The sequence below is a fragment of the Lagopus muta genome, chromosome 1 (assembly GCF_023343835.1).
Source record: "Lagopus muta isolate bLagMut1 chromosome 1, bLagMut1 primary, whole genome shotgun sequence".
NCBI classification, from domain to species: Eukaryota; Metazoa; Chordata; class Aves; order Galliformes; family Phasianidae; genus Lagopus; species Lagopus muta.
In genome coordinates, this window is record NC_064433.1 from 118,969,962 (window position 1) to 118,990,557 (window position 20,596).

A 20,596-nucleotide genomic window follows, 5' to 3' on the forward strand; every position below is an offset into this window, starting at 1 on the left:
TGTTTCTCAAGCTTTTGGCACAGGTGGTCTATCTGGGGTCAAGACAGTTTAAACGGTAAGTGGAAAGATAAGATATTAGGGAAAGGGCGTAATACACTGGGCTGAGGGAAGAACGAGCAGCAACCAGTGGTCTTTGCCGCTTCGGGAACAGCCCGGAGATTTGGGCTGACAGCAGCAGACGGACTCCGGCTTTGCACGGGCATAGGGCGCTGCTCTACCCCTCCGAACGCAGCCGAGCTGGGCCGCCTCTTCAAGTAACAGCAGTGACCGCGGGGAGCGGGCGGTGCGCGAAGGCGGATTGCCCCGCGAGGGGCGGGGAAGGAAAGCGAGGCGCGAGGCGCGGTCGCCCCGACGGTGCCGCCTCCCCTCAGTCCCGCTCTGGTGGCGGCGGGACGCGGTGCGCCCGGGGCTGTGTTTCCGCCGGCCCACAGGGCTGCCCCGTCCGGGAGGGCGGCGTAGAGTTCGGCCTTCGCCTCGGCGCCCGGGCGGGCGCGGCTGGAGTTCGCCCTCGGGCTGGCGATGGGGCGCGGCCCCGCCTGAGCACCTGCCGGCAGCCGTCATGGAGAGCCCCGCGGGCGGCGCGGCGGCGGAGCCCGCGCACCCCGGCACGGAGCCAGAGCCGCCGATCCCCGGCCCGGCCGAGGGCGGCGGGGAGACGGCGGAGGGCGGCCCGGCGGCCCCGCGGTCCCGCTGTCTGCGGGCCGTGTACGTGCTGAACGATCCGCCCAAGGCGGGGGCCGGGGCGCGCAGCCCCGAAGCCGGGGCGAGGCAGTGCCTGCTGCGGGCGTGCGAGGCGGAGGGTGCGCAGCTCGGCACGGTCAACTTCGGGGAGTTGGACTTCGGGGAGACGGCGGTGCTGGACGCCTTCTACGACGCGGGTGAGCCGGCGGGGCGGGGGGCTGCGGGGCGGGGGCTGTGGCTCATCTGCAGCGCGCACCAAGCCTCGGGACGGCGGCACTCTGGCTGGTGTAACTTGCTGACAAGCTTTGCCCGGTTCTCGAACTGGCTGGGAGCTCAGAGCTGAAAGCTGCCACTCTGCTGGTCCTCCAGGTGCCTCCTGCTCCCACTTGTTGCTCTGAATAGCATCAATGCAGCCAGCAGGACAGAGCGATCTGTACTTCGCTCTGATGAGTGCTGTGTTCGGTTTTGCACCCCTCAATACAAGGACATCGAGGCCCTGGAGTGTGTCCAGAGAAGGGCAGCGAAGCTGTGAGGGGTCTGGAGCACAAATCTTATGGGGAACGGCTGAGGGAGCTGGGATTGTTTAGTTTGGAGAAGAGGAGGCTCAGGGGAGACCTTATTGCTCTCTATAACTACCTGAAGGGAGGTTGTGGTGAGGTGGGAGTCAGCCTCCCAGGTAACAGCGATAGAATGAGAGGGAATGGACTCAAGTTGTGCCACGGGGGTTCAGGCTGGGTATTAGGAAACATCACTTTCTCAGAAGGAGTGATGAGGCAGTGGCACAGGCTGCCCAGGGAGGTGTTGCAGTCACCACCCTTGGAGGTATTTGAGAACTGTGTGAATTTGGCATTGAGGGACGTGGTCAGTGGACATGGTGTGATGGGTTGGTGATTGGACAAGGTGATCTTAGTGTTTTGTTCCAACCTCAATGATTCTGTGATTCTAAGGAAGTGTAGAAGAAGTTGACCTATTGGTGTTGCTTGCTGTCCAGGCTCCAGCTGATTACAGGTCTCTTTGGGTTCAAAAGGATCCTGCTCTCTCTTCTCCAGCCAAACCACTTGAATGGTTGGGCAGCACGAGAAAGAGTCATATCCTTCTGAGCAAGCAGAGAGCAAGTCCCTAAGTCAATAGATCTTATTTAAAGTAATTAAAATTAGTGTGTGCACAACTTCCAGACTGATTTTTCTCGTAACCTTATGGGCAGACTTCAGGAAACTGGGGGAATCCTCTGAAGAGGAAAGTTCCTTGGAGTCCACATTTATGTCATCTTGCTCAAGAATACACTCTTGGGACAAGTTAAGGAAGACTTTTTAAGACTTTGTTCTCATTTTAAATGCTCATGTGATGAGTCCATTTCATCCTTCAATAAGTCATCCATATTGACAAACAACACATCTTTTTGGCTGTTTACTAACTTCTCAGATGGGATTCCATTATGACTCTCTTAGCAGGGTTGGAAAGTGTTCTCTAATCATAACATATGTACTCTCTATGTCTCTTAGGACACAACCACAAGCAGCACCTTCTGTGTATCTCCCCTGTGTTTCTTTGTGTTATCCTCCTGAAGGGAAGTACGATACCGTACTGCTGGCCTCATCAATGCTAAATTTTTTTTGACAGTCCTACTTATGCATAGGCACATACTTCCTCTGCACTGCACTGAGAACTTATTTGAGACAGTTATTCATTTTCTTAAGTTCCTGCATTATTAAATAGGTGTCTCTTGCCTGGGATTGTGCCTAACTTTGCCAACTTCTTCGGTATTCAGGGCATCTTGGAGAACTGAGATCACTTTATGCGTGATTAATGTAACTGTAATACTGAACTACCTTACCACTGGATACCACTGTGACATTGTTATCTCTGCACTTAGTTGGCAAATGTTTTACATCACTTTTCTATCTAATTTTTTCATCCATTAAAAATCAAATAGTTCTAAACTGAGAACTGTTCCAAAGGAGACTGTTCAAAACAGGCCCTGCATTCATACCTTTTCAGTAGCAGTGTTTTAAGACCAGTCAGGGGAACAACTCTGTAATCGATGCCCTAATTTAGCAAGCTTTTAGGTCAAGGCATCTTGTCATATTGTTGCCTGTGTTAAGAGAATGAGTCACTGTTCTCAGCCAGCCCTGCAAGTTGTCCAAAAGCAGAGGGGTTTATTTGACCCTATGTACTTTTTTGGAAAACCATGCAGAATGTTACTGCTATGTTAGCATTTACGCCCTGTCGAGAATTCCAGATTAACTGCCATCAACTACAATGTAACCCTGAAAATGCAGGCGTCCTTAAATAAAAATGAATACATTTTTGAGTATGTATCAGCTGTTATCCAAAAATGTGGAAGCTGATAATTGTTTTTTTACTCGTAACAGTCTCGTTCAGCTATCCCACCATTTCCTTAGCCTCTGAAAAATCAGCCACTTTTAGTTCCTCTGTTTTCATATATACGATTTATTGCTGTCATATTCTTTTTGTAGAATGTGTGTTGGATTGGTGCTGTTGGCATCTATTCAGTTCTTAACAAAGACCATTATAAATGTCGCGCAGTTAACTTTGTGTTCAGAAACTGTCTTCATTAAAAACAAAGTCCAGAGAGATGTTAGCCATTGTGATACTGATGGGATGTAGTGCAATGCATGTTTACTTTCTGTACATCATGAGCAGAACTTGAAGAAGCAGTTCCTATTGCTCTGTTATGATAGGTGGGCTTTTTTAATAGTTGCTTGCTTGCCTTTTGCTTTGCTGGCTGGAATCCTGGCCAGCACGTATCTACTAACACTTAATGACTGAGCAGTGATGTCTTCACATTCTGAATGATATCAGTGGGATCTTTGGTCGAAGCTCTATCTGCTATCCTGCTTTTCCCACTCTGCCTGAAGTTGTGGCCATTTACTTTAGTCAGAAGACACCCTCCTGAAGCAAGATGATGTATTTTATTTAGTATGAATCTCTGATAGTGTGATTATTGGAGTTGGTGCCTTTTTGAGGATGAAACCAAAAATCTTTAAGGATGGAGTGCAAAGAGAAAGAACAACAGGAAACTCTTATTCCTGTCTGCAGGCAGAATTTCTGGTAGATTATTTCTCAGTAGGCCATTGAGAAGAGTGCTCAAAAGCACTTATATGCTGTAATGAGAGTAGGATGTCCTTCTTTTCTTCTTGAGCTTACTCATTACTGACTTCCCACCATTTGACATCTTATCACGAAGTGTGATTTATGTCTTAGGTATGTTAATGCAGACCAGCAGGTAATGCAAAATGACTCTCATCTTCAGAAATCACTAAACTTTCTATGGTGCTTTGATAAAAGGGAACTTGTAAGTTCTACAGCTCCTGTGAGAGCAAACTCGTGATAGATGGTAAAATTAGGGCTTGTTAACAAGATGATGAGCTCTCTTTGGTCAGGTTGTTCTAGAAACAAGCAATCAACAAAGTAATTTATGTCATACAGAAGTGAGTGTTGGTGTCTATGGAACAAAGAAGCAATCAGGGGGAGGCTTGGAATATTTCTTGGATCGTTTGGCCATGATGTTTTGAGATGATGGCAGTTATTGAAGTCAGCAGCACTAAATTTGTCTGAAAGGAAGACAGACCAGGCAGAGACTGAACTACTGATGAATAAAGCTAGGATTTGCCTGAGAAAAAGGTTACTCCTGCAACAATCCAGGAAACAGTATGTCAGATTGTTTATGTGTGTAATGGAATATTTTGAAGTTCATTTCTGTTGTTTTGCTACATACGAACTTTTCTTAGCAGCATCCTGCCTGGTAAGGCAGCCCCAGATGCACTGTTGGATATCCTGACACCTGTCCAGCAGCCCTCTCTTCACTCAGAGCCAATGTTAGACTGGAGAGGGCTTCCAGACAGAGCCTGAAAGGTGGGTCCTCCTTACACTCTATCATAGTTTTAATGTTATCCTGATTTCATGTCCCTGAAACTATTTTTCTTCAAGCCATGAAAGGGAAAGGCAGCTTGTCTGTTCTGGGTCCTGATTTTCTGACTGGCACTGACTGAAGCCACGTTGTCACCCATAGCCAGCTGCTGCCCTGAAGCCCTCTTCCCTCTGAAGGCTGGCATCCTCACTGCAGAATTGGCAGGAGTGCTTTGCACTTACAGTCAGAAGCAAGGATGTCAGGATAAAGTAAACATTTATCTTCAAGCTAATACACAGTGTGGTAACTGGTATAGCTGAGCTGGAGGCACATGTTTGCCTTGCTGAATCTGCTGCAGGAATTGTAATCTCTAACAGGAAGGTGAGGATGACAGGTGAGGGCAATAACCTTAAATAAACGTCAACAAACCTTGCTGCTGCAGTTTATCTTTGCTCTTAGGTGTGACAGTGAGTGGTGGGAAGGGGTTAAAGGTTGGCTGAGTGTCTGATGCTTACTTCAGCAGGCAGAGGTTGCAGTTTTATTGAGGAATACTTGGTATTTCTCTTTTCATTTCTTCTGCAACTGGCCATGTGGCTGTGGGTGTATTTTCTTTTTAAATCTGAGGAGATATGTGCACAGGGTGATATGGAAACATGAAGAGAAGCAGTAAAACCATCTTCAGAGCGGGAAGGTGGTAGCCAAGAGGCTGGGGCTGACTGGGTTAGGTGTTGTGCTGCTTTAATACAATAGCAGAGCTGTCAGGACCTGACCCTTTATCTCTGTGTGATACTGCATATGCAGAACAACTCTGGGAGACTTCAGCCAAGCACTTCATTGTGCCGCCAAAGTAAAATATTTTGCTAACAAGACTGTAATGTAGTAGCAGTACAGCCCTTTTATATCCAAGGACGTGAGGTAAATTTTAAATGACAGTAGCAAGCTTGATGCAGTCCATCAAGTGTTTATGTTATTGCATTCTGATACATCCAAGGTGCCGTGATGTAACCTTTACATTCTGAATGTGTATTTTTCTTTAATGATATTGGGTTCAACTTCCAGTATGAAGTCATCTTACAGGAATGCTTACTTGAATTCAGAGGTTTGTATGCTTCACTCAACATTATTTTCACTGTCAACAGTGAAACATAGCTGTATATCAGCCTTATTGCTCTTTTAACATGTAGCTTGAAGGGCTTCGCTTTGGTTCAGCTTGCCTATAGGTTTATGAAATAGCTCTCTTGATGTCAGCTGGACATTATTAGAAACATATAAGCAAGTAACCATAAGTAGGTTGTGTTGAGTTCATTCATGTTCCTGTGCTGCAAATATCTGCAGGGTGGATGTCAGGTGGATGGGGGCCAGGCTCTGCTCAGCAATGCTCAGTGACAGAGCAACAGGCTGTGGGTACGAACTGGAACATAGGAAGTTCCATATGAGCATAAGGCATGTGAAGGCAACAGAGCCTTGGAGCAGACTACCCGGAGAAACAATAGAATCTCCTTCTCTGGAGATATTCAAATACTGTCTGGATGCTTTCCTGTGTAAGCTGCTGTAGGGAATCTACTTCAGCAGGGGGTTGGACTCGATTGGACTTCCTTGGAGGGTTGGACTTGCTTGGGACTGGTGCTTTTAATATTTTTATCAATGACATCAATGATGGCATTGAGTGTACCGTCAGCGTTTGCTGATGACACCAAGCTGAGTGGTGCAGTTGATACAGTGGAAGGAAGGGATGCCATTCAGAGGGACCTCAGCAGACTTGAAAGGTGGGCCTGGATGAACCTAATGAGGTTCAACACGGCAAAGTGCAAGGTTTTGCTCTTGGACCAGAGGAATCCCAGGCATATCCCAGACTGGAAGGAGCAGTCCTTGAGAGCAGCCCTGCAAAGAAGAACCTGCGGGTCCTGGTGGATGATAAACTGAACACGAGTAGCAGTGTGCTCTTGCAGCTTGGAAAGCAAATGGTATCCTGGGCTCCATCAGAAGAGGGGGGGGGGGGGGACAGGGAGGTGATTGTCCTTCTCTGCTCTCCCTTGTGAGGCCCCATTGGGAATACTGTGTCCAGGTCTGGAGCCCCCAGTACAAGAAAGACAGCTGTTGGAGAGGGTCCAGAGGAGAGCCACAAAGATGATCAGGGGACTGGAGCACCTCCCCTACAGAGACTGGCTGAGGAAGGTGGGCTTGTTCAGCCTGGAGAAAAGAAGGCTGCGGGGTGACCTCATTGCAGCCTTTCAGTACCTAAAGGGAGCCTATAAACAGGAGGGGAATCAACTCTTTGAAAGGGTTGATAACTGCAGGACAAGGGGAAATGGTTTTAAGTTGAGGGAGGGGAGATTTAGGCTGGATGTCAGGGGGAAGTGGTGAGGTGCTGGAACAGGCTGCCCAGAGAGGTTGTGGATGCCCCGTCCCTGGAGGTGTTCAAGGCTAGTTGGATGGGGCCCTGGGCAGCCTGGTCTAGTATTAAATGGGGAGGTTGGTGGCCCTGCATGTGATGGGGGGTTGGAGATTCATGATCCTTGAGGTCCCTTCCAAGCGTGGGCATTCTGTGATGATCTTCAGCAATCTACTCCAACCTCACCTATGCTTTGTGTGTTCTGTCACGTAATGCTTTTATTACCTGCTTTTGTTTTATTTATATCTATATCTCACTTCTGTTTTATCATGGAATTACACATGGTTATTAAGCAAATCACAGGTGTTTATGTATCCCTAGTTAAAAAGAAATTGATATTCCTGTTTTGCAGATGTAGAAGTTTGAGGTAAGGCTCTTCTAATAAGGAGTTGGTGCAGAACTGGGGGAAGAACTCCAGATTTTGGGGGTTCTTCTGCACTCTGCTCCAGTGGTGGCCCCTAGTTCTAACTCACTGGCTGTTCTATGCTGGCTGCAAATCCACATCTAGCTAACCTGTGGGGCATGCTGCTGCTCTGGCGCAGGCAAAGGAGCAGCCCCTAGCACTGCCTGCTTGGGCTGCTGCCTTTCATGCTCCAGTGATATTACATGGTTGGAATTAGGCAGTCAGGTGTATAGGGTCACTTTTTTAGGAGAACTTCAAGTTGGTGTACAGCTTGCTGGTGAAACTTGTGAACATGGTAGGCTCTTTCCCTCATGCTTCAGTGTGTATGTGAGTTGCTTTAGCCTCATGCAACCTTTGAACTGCAGCGCGTGTGCTTGAGACCAAGCCAAGAGGGAGCACAGCTGTTGTTTTATCCTGCTTCCAAGCACAGGCTTGCTGTAAACAGCATAGCTCCAGTCTCTGCTGAGGTCTGTGTGGTTCAGCTGGCAGCTGCTGGTGGGCCAAATATGTACAATTTCACCTAGCCTGTTATCTTTCAGAGATGCTGCAACTAGCTTCACTTTTTCCTTGGAGGGTGGGGTGGCTATGGAGGTGTGCCAGGAGCAAAAGCTGCATTGCTGTGGTCTGTGAGGAAGCAGCATGAATTCTGACTCTTAAAAGTTATGGATCACTGTACCATAATAAACTATGCTTGCTTTTCTACCCTTCATAATAAGTTAGCCTCACAGAAGTCAATCGCTCTGCTGTAGTGTTAATGCTGAAACTTTTCACTGGTACAAAACCCAGAGCTCTCCCTGCTCCATGGCTCAAGCCACAAGACTGCAGATTCTTACAGTCACTTGCTGTTGACTTTTTCTGCCAGTTTGAAGTTTTAAACTAATTTTCAGAGTAAGGAATACAAATATTAGTGAGGGTTTTTTGTTTGTTTGGCTTTGGCTTTTTTTCTGCTGAGTTTTGATCTGTGATCTGTACTCTGCTACACCACGATAAGTGTGACAGAGCAGCAATCCTAGGAAGAGCTGGCATGTAACTGTGTCTGAACTGCAGCATGGAAGTACTAATATTCCTCTGATAGAGATCCTGTGATAACTAGCTTGGAGTTACATTATTTATTTACTTTTAGTTATGCTCTATTTTGAAACAGGGAAATTTTGTATGGGTGCACTGTGTTAATTAGCAGGCAGTGTTCATGCTAATGTTTCCCATTTGCAAGTTGGAAGTAATAACTCATACTGTATTTATAGGATAGTTAAAGTACATAATGTTGGTAATTCGCTTTGGAAATGAGGCCCTCTACTGAAATCCTAGATTTTATTGACCAGTACCTGGAAATAGTGCTTCCTAATTTTTTAATGGGCGTTGCACATCTCTGAAATTACAATAGTCAGTGGTGGATAAGGATTTTTACAGTAATGCATGCAGCGTTTAGGCGGGCACATAAAGCTTGTGCTGTGTACAGGCAAGGCAAAAATACCAGATTGGATCCACATCTGCCCAACATCCAGAATACTGATTCAAGAACTCTGTCTGCACATGAGTGGAAGCTTTTTGGCTCACAGAGAATGTTGTGGTTTTATGTGAACTTTATTTGCATTTCCACTTTAACAATGCTGCCTGTCTTCAATTAACAATTTATCCATTAATGTTGTACTTCCATGTGGGCCCTAAATGGAAGTCTGAGGCTCTATAAAGAGGAAATCTGTGATATAGTTTTGAGACCGATGCCACAGTTTGGTATGGACAAGTACAGATCTCTAGTGATGGAGTTGTTTCTTGATAATTGTTTTCAAACAAATGATTTGGAAGAAAATAAGGGATTTAGAGCAGGTAAGTCTCATTTGTCTTTGTATGTTACATTTTTCATTCTTTTTTAAAAAAAAATTAAAAAAAAAAAGCTCTTAAATAGCTTTACACAGACCTATAAACTTTGGCGTACCAAAGTATTTCTATTTCTTTCCATGGTAGAGCCTTGTACTTTGATCAGTCTTATCTCTAACGTTTCTTTGGACAGAAGATAAGATGCAGCATAATTTTGTTTTTTCACATGTTTTTGATATATGTCGTTGGCCAATGTGTGATGTGCTCGGGATGTGCAGATTGAACAAGTATGTGCTGCTTCCCATCTAAGATATTCAACCTTATATGATGAGTGACTGAAATCATTTAGGTTGGATAAGCGCTCAAAGGTTTGGAGCTTATGTGAACCTCATTGGCCTTGCAGTTAAGAAGGAAGGGAAAGCCATTCTTGTTGAATTTCATACTCTTCTTAATTGTACTTAGGTCAGGCAATCCCATAAAGAATTTTTTTTTTTTTTTTTTTTTTTAAATTGTACTTCAATCCCTTTCATTGGCTCTTATGACTCCGTTGCCTCTCATGACTCAGTGTAGGAAGTGCCAAGGTGAATGAGAAGTTACATCAAGTTAAACTTTCTTATTTTCCCCCCCCTAAACTACAGGCAAAGTTCAAATCAGGTTCAGGGCTGGGTGCCTTTTTCTGTATGCTCTCTTAACTGGCAAGCTCAGCTCTAGTAAACATTGCAGTGGAAACAATCTCATGTGACGCTTGGCACACAGCTAGTGCTAGCATGAAATGCCTGCTTTTAATTTATTCCACTGCTTCTCTGAGCTAAACAAGGTGGCAAAATGGCTGACTGTGCAGAAGTAGTGGGCTCCTTGACTTGCTAGGGAAATTTGGGAAATAATGTTATCCTCACCTCAGGCACTGAGGTTAGGGCACCACAATGTAAGAAGAATATAGCAAGCATCCAAAGAAGGGCTACAGAGATGGTGAAGGGTCCAGAATGTGACATGTCAGCAGCTGAGGCCCCTGTGTTTGCTCAGCGCAGAGCAGAGGAGCTGAGGGGAGGCCTGACAGCGGCTGCAGCTCCTCCCAGGGAGCGGAGGGGCAGCGCTGAGCTCTGCTCTGTGTGACAGCGACAGGGCCCGAGGGAACGGCGTGGAGCTGCGTCAGGGGAGGGCAGCTGGGGGTCAGGGAAAGGGGCTGCAGCACAGCGCGGAGGGCGGGGAACCCCATGAGGGGCAACCCAGAAGGCTGCCAGGGCAGTGGGCACTGCCCCAAGTGCCGGAGTTCAACACTCTCAGACACTGGGTTTGGTTTTGGGTGGTGTTGTGTGGAGCCAGGGGTTGGACTCCATGATCCTTGTGAGTCCCTTCCAACTTGAGGCATTCTGTGGGTCTGTGAAAAGCATGTACAATATGAGATCTGCTCCTTATGGCTGTCTAGCACCTATATCAAAGCTTTTAATACACTAAGAGTATGTAAGCAGGGAAAAACTGAGCAGGTTTCTTTCTCAGGTAATCTGTGGTGGATAAATATTTTTGTAGTGTTCTGGATATGTCGATTTGAAATCCTTTATCAGCCACTGCTCAGGGCTTTGGGAAAAGTGAGAAATAAGTGACTTCTGGAAATTTCATTTGCTTAATGTCTGTGAATAACAAGAAGAGAAACTGATACTTGTTCTTTAAATACACTGTGACAATTTTTGAATGATGCTTTGTTAGTGTACATTTGGATATCAAGGTTGAACAAGCATGTGGGAAGTGTAAATAGCTGTCTCTTTCAATCTGCTTGGGCTGTTAAATTGCTCAAACACTAAGATCCAAATGATGAGATCTCTCCCTCAGTTTCGAATCCACGAGCCTGAAGGAAATTGTGTAAATAGTGATCTCTTGTGCACGTCACAACGTTCATTTATTGGCAGCATGAAGACCTTGTCAGTACTCACTTGATTTGATTATGGTTGGTAGCTAAAGATCTGTGGCTCAGAGTGGGTGAACTTTTGCAGGAAGGATGACCATTGAAGGGCTGTATGCTGTAAATTTTCCAGTGAATGTGTGTGCATACTTTATTTTAACTGTGATTTCTCACACCACTGTGTTACCTGCCTCAAACTTGAGGTCATGTTGTTCTTAAAACACCAAAAACTGCAGTATGAAATCATAGAATGGCTTGGGTTGGAAAGGACCCCAAGGATTATAAAGTTCCAACCCCCCTGCCACAGGCAGGGCCACCAACCTCCAGATCTGGTACTCAACCAGGTTGTTTAGGGCACCATCCAACCTGGTCTTGGACACCTCCAAGGACGGAGCATCCACAACCTCTCTGAGTTAAACACAGACTAGTAAAACTAGTTTTAGTATGAATGCCGTTGGCTTTCAAGGAAATGTAATGCTTAGATTTGTCTTGAAAGGTAATGTTTAGTGAGAATTCAATGAATGTAAACTTCATCCATAGGCCAGGAATATGCAATTTCTGGGAAATTCAAGCAAGAGTTTGGTGTTCAGAGAAATCTTAGCGGTGGGTCTAATTTGTGACAGCCCTTCTGTTCCTCCTTCGGAGGCAGAGTAACTGCAGGTCTAGTGTTGATGATGAAGAACTGTAGTTTTTCTCTAGTGGCCAGTTCACTGATTAGCTGGTGGGAACATCTGCAGGGAAGTACCTGCTGAGATTTTATAATTCTTGACTGAAATGCATTAGAAGTTGAATGTGGTACTTCAGAGAAGGACTGCTAGGCTCTATAGAACACCTCATAGCACAAAGCACCTTACATGCCATTATTTCTGACTCCCTTCACAGCTAGTGGAGAGGAATGTGCACTTCTGAGCTACAGTTCTTTTCATATAATCATGAAATCCTTAGAGTTGGAAGGGACCTCTGAAGGCTATCTAGTCCAGCTCCCCTGCAATGAACAGGAACACCACAGCCACATCAGGTTGCCCAGGGTCTTATCTAGCCTGGCCTTGAAAGTCTCCACGTACAGGGCACCCACCACATCTCTGGGCACTGGTTTCAGTGCCTCACTACCATTAATGTAAAGGACTTTTCTTTATATCTAATCCAAATCTACCCTCTTTGAGCTTGAAACCATTTCCCTTTTTCTATCACCACAGACTTTGCTAAAGAGTCTGTTCCCTTCTTACCTGTAGCTCCCGTTTAGATACTGAAAGACTGCTGTCAGATCACCTAAAGAGGAGTCACAGGAGGGAAGGAGACAGGCTAAAGTAGACTTCTGATGGATCAGACAAATGGTATTTTAAAAGTGCTTTATCTCTCTGCGTTGACAATGAGGGGAGTGAAGATGATCTCATGAGACCAAACACCTGTCTTGTGACTGACCAAATGGCTGCTGAATCTTAGTTTTGGAATAAATAACATTAATTGAGACTAACATGAGTATGTCCAGGGAGACTGACTATTCAGACTCTGTTTTGGTACACGGGAGTGCTAAGCCGTCTTAATTTGGCATGGGAGGATGCTTAATACTGCCAAAAGAACAAGTTCCCCAACATGGTTTCAGAAATGACTGGATTGTTTTTAATTAAATTGTTTGTAAGAAAAAAAATAACAGAAACACAAGCACACAACCTCAAGCAAATTGGCAAAGTTGGAAAAAAAACAAGACTGAGAACAAAGGTTTGTTGTGGAAAACAGTGAGCAATTTCTAAGCTTAGACATACACAGTTTAGAGTAAATTACATATTTTCTAACTTCTGCAGTTCAATAATGCAAGAAAAGGTTGTCTAGGATCAGTTCTTTTCATGCTGTTAACATTTTAGGAAAAGAAGAAAAATAAATTTTTCTACCCCTTCTGGTGATGGGTTCTTTTCAGGTGTTTTGCTATTCCAATATTTTCTAGTAAGGCAATGTTTTCATATTCATGCTTGTGCAGAGCTTTAAAAGTGCATTCTACTTTTGGATTTGCCATGTGTTCTATTAACTATATTAATTTTCTTCGTGCACCAGTTCTTGAAGTTGCACAGTTGTATTGTGTCTCGCAGAGTTTGAGAAACACTCTTGGAAGATCAGTTAAATGTAAGCACAGACATTGGGCACAAGTTTTGCTTTTCTGGATCAGTAGAACTGCTTTCCTATTTTAGAATAACGCTTTGCCTTCTTTGAAATGTACGGTTTTACAGTGAATTTAGTTATATTTAGGAAACATCTAATAAAGTTTCATAAAGCTTTTGCTTTTCATTTCCAAGGACTTTGGGAGAACCTTTCCTTCCATTTAACAACACACAAAATCTTTAATATGCTATTGAGGGATTGCAAGATTGAGGTGATGTATCTAATTAATAAGGAAGCCGCAGGACATAAAAGTAAATGAGAAAATGAATTTATTTTCTATATCAATCCCTAAAACTGGCAGTATTACTTACCTGCTGTAATTTGTTCTGCTGCTTTTAAATGAATTGTGCTTTCTTGTGTGTGATTTAATTTTTGTGGTGAGCGGGTTCTTTTGACAATAAGGAGTACATATCAGTTATAAATATGAATACTTCATCATGGTTTAGAAAAATTAATAGTTTTAAATACTCGTTTCACCTGAATTGCAGTAAACACCACTGGATCACTAAAAATACGCTCTGTTTCTGTTTTTAATGTGTGTCCTCTGGTGCAGATGAAAGGGGCAGTATCTGAGTACTGCTGTAAAGTAGCACCACAGTGCTGACAGGATTAATGGCTGTAATGTTTGGGTCTGAATGTAACCCTGTTCTGGATCAGTCTGGATGAAAAGGGTGCTTGTGCAGAAAGCTCGAGATGAATGTTGGCCTCTCAATCTGTCCATGCTGCATTTTGGGTGGTTGTCTGGTGTTCACTGTATCCCAAGGGATGGTTTTGCTGAATGAGAATTAGTGGTGCTGAGGCTATTTGAATTCCAAAGCATAAAAGGTTGCAGGTGAGAACTGAACTCAAGAAGAAGAAATTTCTGGTTGTGACTAAACAAGATATTTAAAACAAATACAGTTTTTGTGTTTTCTGCTTAAGTTAAAATGCTTTCAGGCATTGCAAGCGTGTCGTGTTGATTGATTTCATTACCAGTTTCCCTCCAACTACATGTGCCACTGTTTCTTCTAAGCCGACTGCTTCTGCTGACTTCTACTCTGAACTTCAGCTATTACCACCTACAGTCTGGCTATCCAAAAAGTTGGCATTAATTCTTGATTGGCACTTATCTGTGAGGAAGGAAGCTGAACCTAAATTTGGAAAGAGAAGCCTGGAAAGCGTTTTGTTGAATTGGCCTTTCTGACACGGAGATGGGAGTAGAGGATGAAGAGTGATCAACTTCTTTCAGTTCATAAGTTGTGCTTTGCTAAGCAGGTGCTTGTGCTGCAATATTAATTTTATGTATCTCACAGATCTTATAAGTATGGAAATTCTTCTCTCTTTGTAACCATCCTATATATGTCGTTGTACTTCAGGATCCTTTATTTGTGTTTCAAGAACTGTAGAAACTGTAGATTTTAGCATCAATTGCAAGCAAAGCATAAGACAACTGAAAGAAAAGTATTTGTGAATCATTAGTTGATACACTACATCAACACTTGCTACACTAATAAAAGAGATGTAGCCCTGAAAACAGTAGTTCTGGGGAATGGTCACTATCACTGAGTGCTGTACTTGCAGTGCTCACTGCACTGAATGTGTCTCAGGGAGCTGCTTCTTTAATTAGCATTGATTATTCATCATTTGTTCTCCACTCGTGATCATTTCCTGACCTCACCAGACTCAAGATATGCTTCCCTAGCACCTGAGTAAAGCTGCTATGTAAATAGGTGCATACTCTCTCCTTCCTGCTCCCAGCACACTGCTGTTCCTGCTGGAGGGGTTGTGGAGACCACTCTGGGAACACAGGATCTTCTCACTGCTCTGCTCTGCTGCCACCAGCACTTCTGATGCTCTGCTTTAGTCAGATGGTGTTCGCTTCTGTTTCATCCCTTGGTTCCCACAGTCAGACTGGATCTATTTGGTCATCTTCCTGGGCTGTTTTTTCCATGTACGTGTATATTTTTGTGATACCACCTTCATCTTCCCTGCTAGTCTTCTATTTATTTTACCTTATTCACACTTGTGTTCATGAGATGTGAATAAACAGGAAAAACTCATCCTCTTTTATCCTTTATCAGTGTTAACTGCTGAATAATACTCCTTTTTAATGTGGACATTTCTGTGGTTATGCCCATTTAATGTGGTTCTGACGCAACTGACAGTGTAACCGAGCAGCAGACAAGAGAAGGCAAATTTCAGATGTAGGCTTGCACAGCTATGGGCTGCGGGTAGCCTTGTTGCAGTAAACTGTTATGGGTCATTGCTCACATGATATTGGAAAATGCAGTATCTGTGTGCTGTGTGAACACATTGTCTAAATCTTCTCACCAGGAAGGAGATTTTGACTCCACAGCACAGTTCCACAAAATGAGTTTATACAGGCCCTAAAAGCAGTCCAGAACTCTTTGACTTCATCTTTTTCTTTGAGTTAATGTGATTCTAGGTCTGCTTGTTATTTCGTCTAAATGTTTATTTTATAGATCACTTATGTTTTCTCAATTGATTTTGGAGGTAATGTTGGAGGTGAGGATAATCTGGATGAGGATGTGTGGGTGAAGCTGGGATTTACTGCTTCAAGCCTGCTCAGTTTGTATGACCCTGTAGCATGAGATATGCTAGGATTAGCTCTGCTGTAGAAAGCTCGTTGAGCAGGAATGGAAAGGTGATCAGTAGGTAGTGCAGAATTTGAGGTTGCTCAGGCATAAGGAGAATTTTCTCTCTTTACCATGATTTTATTTTATTAATTATTTTTCAAATTATCATGTTTTAAGTAGAGACATTTAGGTTTTTAGGCAGGTCATTTCTGTGGACTCAAAAGCCCGTCCTTGTGCTTTAACAGGTTAATGAGAAATCTTTAAAATACCCAGGTGGAATTGTACAGGAATGTATATTCACTGCTGGATTTACCAAGAACTTGCATACTGAGTATGAGGCATTGATTCTTCTGGTAGGTAACCTCAGTGAAACCCAGGTGAACTGACTGCTTTGTTTGGATTTCACACAACAGGCCTGGCCCGCTCCTGGGTTTTTCGTTTATTAGTAGCTTCGTTCTTCTCCGTCATTCCCTGTAGATACAGGAGCTGTCTGTTAGCAGCTTCAGAGGTGCAGGATTTACTGCCCTGCTGAACTGGGACTTTGGAATCTGTTTTGTACTTCAGACTGTCCTGTGGTTTGAAGGCCCAAGCTTTAGTCTTATGAATACTTTGGATGTACATTTAGCTGTCTGTCCACCAGCAGTGAAAGCAGACAGTCATGCAGACACAGACCTTCAAAAAGCTTTAGACCACAACTCTCTTACGTGGCACAGAATATACAAGGATCAAGGGAAAAACAGCTTAAAAAAAACAGTGTCTTTATTCCAGTTACTTCTTCTGTCTGTGCTGGTCTTTAGGCTCACATAAAAAACAGACAGTGAGTTCCAAATCTTTAGTCTGTATCTCAGCTGTTCTGCATAGTACAGGGTATTTCTATTTACCTCTCTGTATTGGTCATCTTCACTGATGCAAAGTTTCTTACTTTCATTTCTGACTTGAGTGCTACCCAGGAACACTTGAAGTCTTGCTCAAGCTGCTTGTAGTTGAGTTCTGTATTTCACTCTGCCCTGCACCTCAAAATGTGTATAGCTTTTAAAAGTCAATTTCACAAATTATTTGTTTTTCCACTGTTTAGGAATTTCCTCTGTTGCAAGATTCAGTGAAAATAAACATGGTCTTGTGGTTTTCCCTAATTTTCATCTGCCTTATTCTCCTCAGAGGTTTCACCTGGAGATTCCACATTTCCCATCTTAGTGGGTATTCAGACTGTCAGGCCTGGCTTGGGGAGCAAAAGTAGAACTCCTTCTTCACCTGCAGTACACCCGATGCAGTGATTTCAAAACTGTGAATTCACAGACCGTGCCTCACAGTTATGGTAATACTGTGATCATTTTCTGGATATAGTATCTCTCAAGTGCATGGTAATACTTGTACTATGAGAAAATGATCCTTAATTGAGTATGTTGATTTTGTACTTACAAATGTGTGTGTGATTTCGGAATTCATTTTAAATTCTTTGTAGTAATAAATTGGGTTTTAAGACTTTTCTGGTTTTTTTTTTTTTTTTAGCACTTTCCCCCCTTCCTCTCTCATTTCAGATGTTGCAGTTGTGGATATGAGTGATATTTGCAAGCAACCATCACTGTTCTACCACCTTGGTGTGCGTGAAAGCTTTGACATGGCAAATAATGTTATACTCTACCATGGCACTGATGATGACACTGCCCAGTCTCTCAAAGTAAGGTTCTCTCTTCAAAATCTTGCTTCGTTTCAGAAATAACTTTAACTACCTGATTCTGCAAACATTTGTGGCAGAAATTTTCATTGAGTGTGATTTCCTAATGGCTATTTAGCAAAATCTTGTTAAGAATAACAGCTACTACCAAGAATAGCAGTGGTTAGAGTAAAGTAAAAGCTTGTTTATAAGAAAAGATCCATGCTGCAGTACTGGGTTTGCTTCAGATGGTTTGACTTGTACAAAATCTGCACTTTCACTTCTAGTAATGATGGTCAAAGAAGTAATGTATTGCAACCTACTCTGAACATTCAAGTACTTCTCTCAGCTGAAGTTAGTATCTCCTAGTTTCTGAGAAGCTAAGATTACAGGAATCTTCTTTTTATTTCTCTCTGATGAAGAAGGAAGGAATAAGGAAGAGATCCTAATCAAATCATTTTACAGGCCTGTTGTTCACTATTACATTAGGGAAACATGCTGTACGCTGAAGTCTTTTAAGACTGTTCTGGCTGCAAATCCTATAATGGGATATTTCTTTCACAGCATAGGTTCTCTTTGGTTTCGCTCACATTTAGATTACTCTTTTGTACTACCACTTACTGATTCTTATAATATCATTCTTTTTCTTGCTACTTTCACTGAGAACAGTGTTGTTCATGCTGTGTGAGGTTTTTCTCTTCTTTTGATTTATTGCCTTTTATGGTTTTAACATTTTTTTCATGCCACTGATATCCAAAAATCTATCTTGGAATTCTCCAACCTTTCCCAGTGAAATAAGAATATTTAGTTGAATGTTAACTGTGTTAAAAGCTGGGTCCTGTCACAGCTTCTTTTTCTTTCAGTGTCTTCAGTTTTACTCTGAATCTACTCCTTTCTGCAATTGTGTTCCACATATACATTCACATTTTGTGTAATCTGAAGTCACAAGACCTCTCACACCCTTTGCTCAAAGAGATGCAACAAATATGTGTCAAGGCATACTTGCATCCCCTTTGTTGCTCTAATAATTTCTTAAGGGCAGGCATACAACTTTTCCTCTTGCAGAGAAAACATACCTGACTGCAGTTTTTGTTTTTTATTAACTCATTTTTTTAAATCCTTGTCTTACGTTGTATCTCAGGAGTTGTGATCATCTTGGTTCTCCTCAGCAGGTGCCTAAGTTTGGGGAGCCCAAACTAGTCATCTTTTACGTATCTCCACCTAATGAGGTGAACGGCTTTGATTTCTGCACTTTGTGCCAAGCGCGGATGCAAGCATGTGCTCCGTAACTGGAGGGATGAATGACCTCCAGACTCGCATCTGTCTGTGGGCCAGGTCTTCAAACAGTTCACTGCCAGAGCTTGCAGACCTTGGAAGTGTCAGTTCTGGGTCTTTTTGTTGAAGAGTGTGAAGCTCAAGTACGAGCCTGGGGACCTCACAACACTGGAGTACGACTGCATCACATAGGGCTGGAAAAACTGTTCTCTCTCTTAATTTCTCTTCTCATGGGAGCTCTGCTAATGACACTGAGCCCTGCTGTATCTCTTATCTCATAGTCATTTGTATAATCAAGTTGGTCAACGATCCCCTGGCATACCTTACTGAGTGATCAAAATTACTTGATTAATTGATTTGAGTTGTTGGAAACAAGTTGAAGAGATCATCTGGTTGAACACCAGGGTAGTTTTAGCAGGATACTGGGGATATGGTTCTGTCCTATTCTGATGTTCTTGATACTTCTTTTGCAATCGAGCTCCAGTTTGCTGTTGAATACCATTCAAATATATAAATATACTTTTTGTTTTAGGAATACTTCAGAAGGTAGATAGGGATTATTCTTGGGATCCTTCAGGGAAGAACATTTCGTGATCTCTTGACACATTTCGTGGTTTAGATGCTAGATAGTTTTCAGAAGAGTTCATCTTTTTTTTTTCCTTAGAGAGAAGTTTTTATCAATAGAAGATAAAATTTTATTAGAGATATTTGCTTAGGTAAGGACCTGTTTACTTTTAGCTTTTCTTTCAGGTGTTTCTTTCAGATGACTAAGCCTTCAATCTTTTTTTTTTTTTTTTTTAATATTTTATTGCCCTAAAGAGTTTGCATTAATCAGTAATTCCGTTAGGTATAGATACCTTGATGTGAATAGTTGACTATCTGTTATTTCTGACTAATTTAGCCAGTTTTTTTTCCCTTTGCTTTTAGGAATATATTACTCTACTTGGATTTGGGTTGCTTTACATGCCCAATAAGAGTGTCCAGCCTAGCTGTTATGAAGGCAGTATTCTTACTGTTACTCCTGCTGGAGTAGCTGTGAAGTTCAGGCAGCCTGACTATTTAGTTTACTTCATAGAACACATCCTTGAAATTCTCCCAAGAGTTGTATCTTCAATTTCTTCAGTGTTCTTTCCAAAACAACCTATTTCTAAGCACATAATAAAAAGGCTGGATTTCAGGAGGTTCATCATTGTGGAACTAAACCTTTTAGACCGTTAGTAATGCTCAGTCTGATGGTGTATACATGAGCACCGTCATTTCTGTGCAAGTGGTTTTGAGGCTGTCGGATGTGTGAAGTTGCTGAGTGAGAATGATCTTAAATTGCCAGAGCACATACAGTTAAATTACTTCAGTAATTAACCTTGCTTAGAAACAAGTCTGCCTCTAACATTTGTAAAGTAGCTTATCTGGAGATCTCTTTATTTCACCAAGCATTGTTTACTGGACATGCATGCCACCACAAGAAGGAGAAGGTTACTCACCAACAGCTGGAGATCTTTGAGGTTTGGTTTACATTAAATTGTCATCCTCCTCATGGTTTCAATCTCTCTCTTTAGATTTCAGGGTCAGAAAAACTAGGGTGCAGGAGTGTTTTGGGCTGTGCCCATCCAGGTAGGAAAGGAGCCTAGGTATCTTCAGGATATTCTTTGAGAGAAAAAGTGTCCAGCTTTAAATGCTTTTGATTCACAAGTGCCCAGTAGGCTTATGGAGTGCCCCGCTTGAGAAACTCCAGTTACTGGCAAGTACAAGTTTTCTTTATCTTCTGAGCACTGATTTAAGTAGGTTTATTCTCTGAATCATTAACTCTTTCTGAAACTGAACTATGGAGATTTTTTTTGACATTGCCCTTTACTTGGAAGTTGATATGGCAGTAAA

The 20,596-nt window shown here is 43.0% G+C and overlaps 1 protein-coding gene across 3 annotated transcripts in view; it reads left to right on the top strand.

Moving 5' to 3' along the window:
* The first annotated feature begins 381 nt into the window (after window positions 1-381).
* MAP3K15 (mitogen-activated protein kinase kinase kinase 15) overlaps window positions 382-20,596 on the top strand; it is a 73,115-nt gene continuing 52,900 nt past the window's right edge. Inside the window, exons 1-2 of one of the 3 annotated variants that reach the window (XM_048936490.1) lie at window positions 382-878; window positions 17,331-17,470. In XM_048936490.1, the coding sequence (XP_048792447.1) occupies window positions 560-878; window positions 17,331-17,470 (459 nt within the window). In that variant the 5' untranslated portion in view covers window positions 382-559. Of the gene's footprint in view, window positions 879-16,969; window positions 17,108-17,330; window positions 17,471-20,596 lie in introns of those variants that run through there. The other 2 variants (XM_048936482.1, XM_048936500.1) reach the window with 2 other exon arrangements.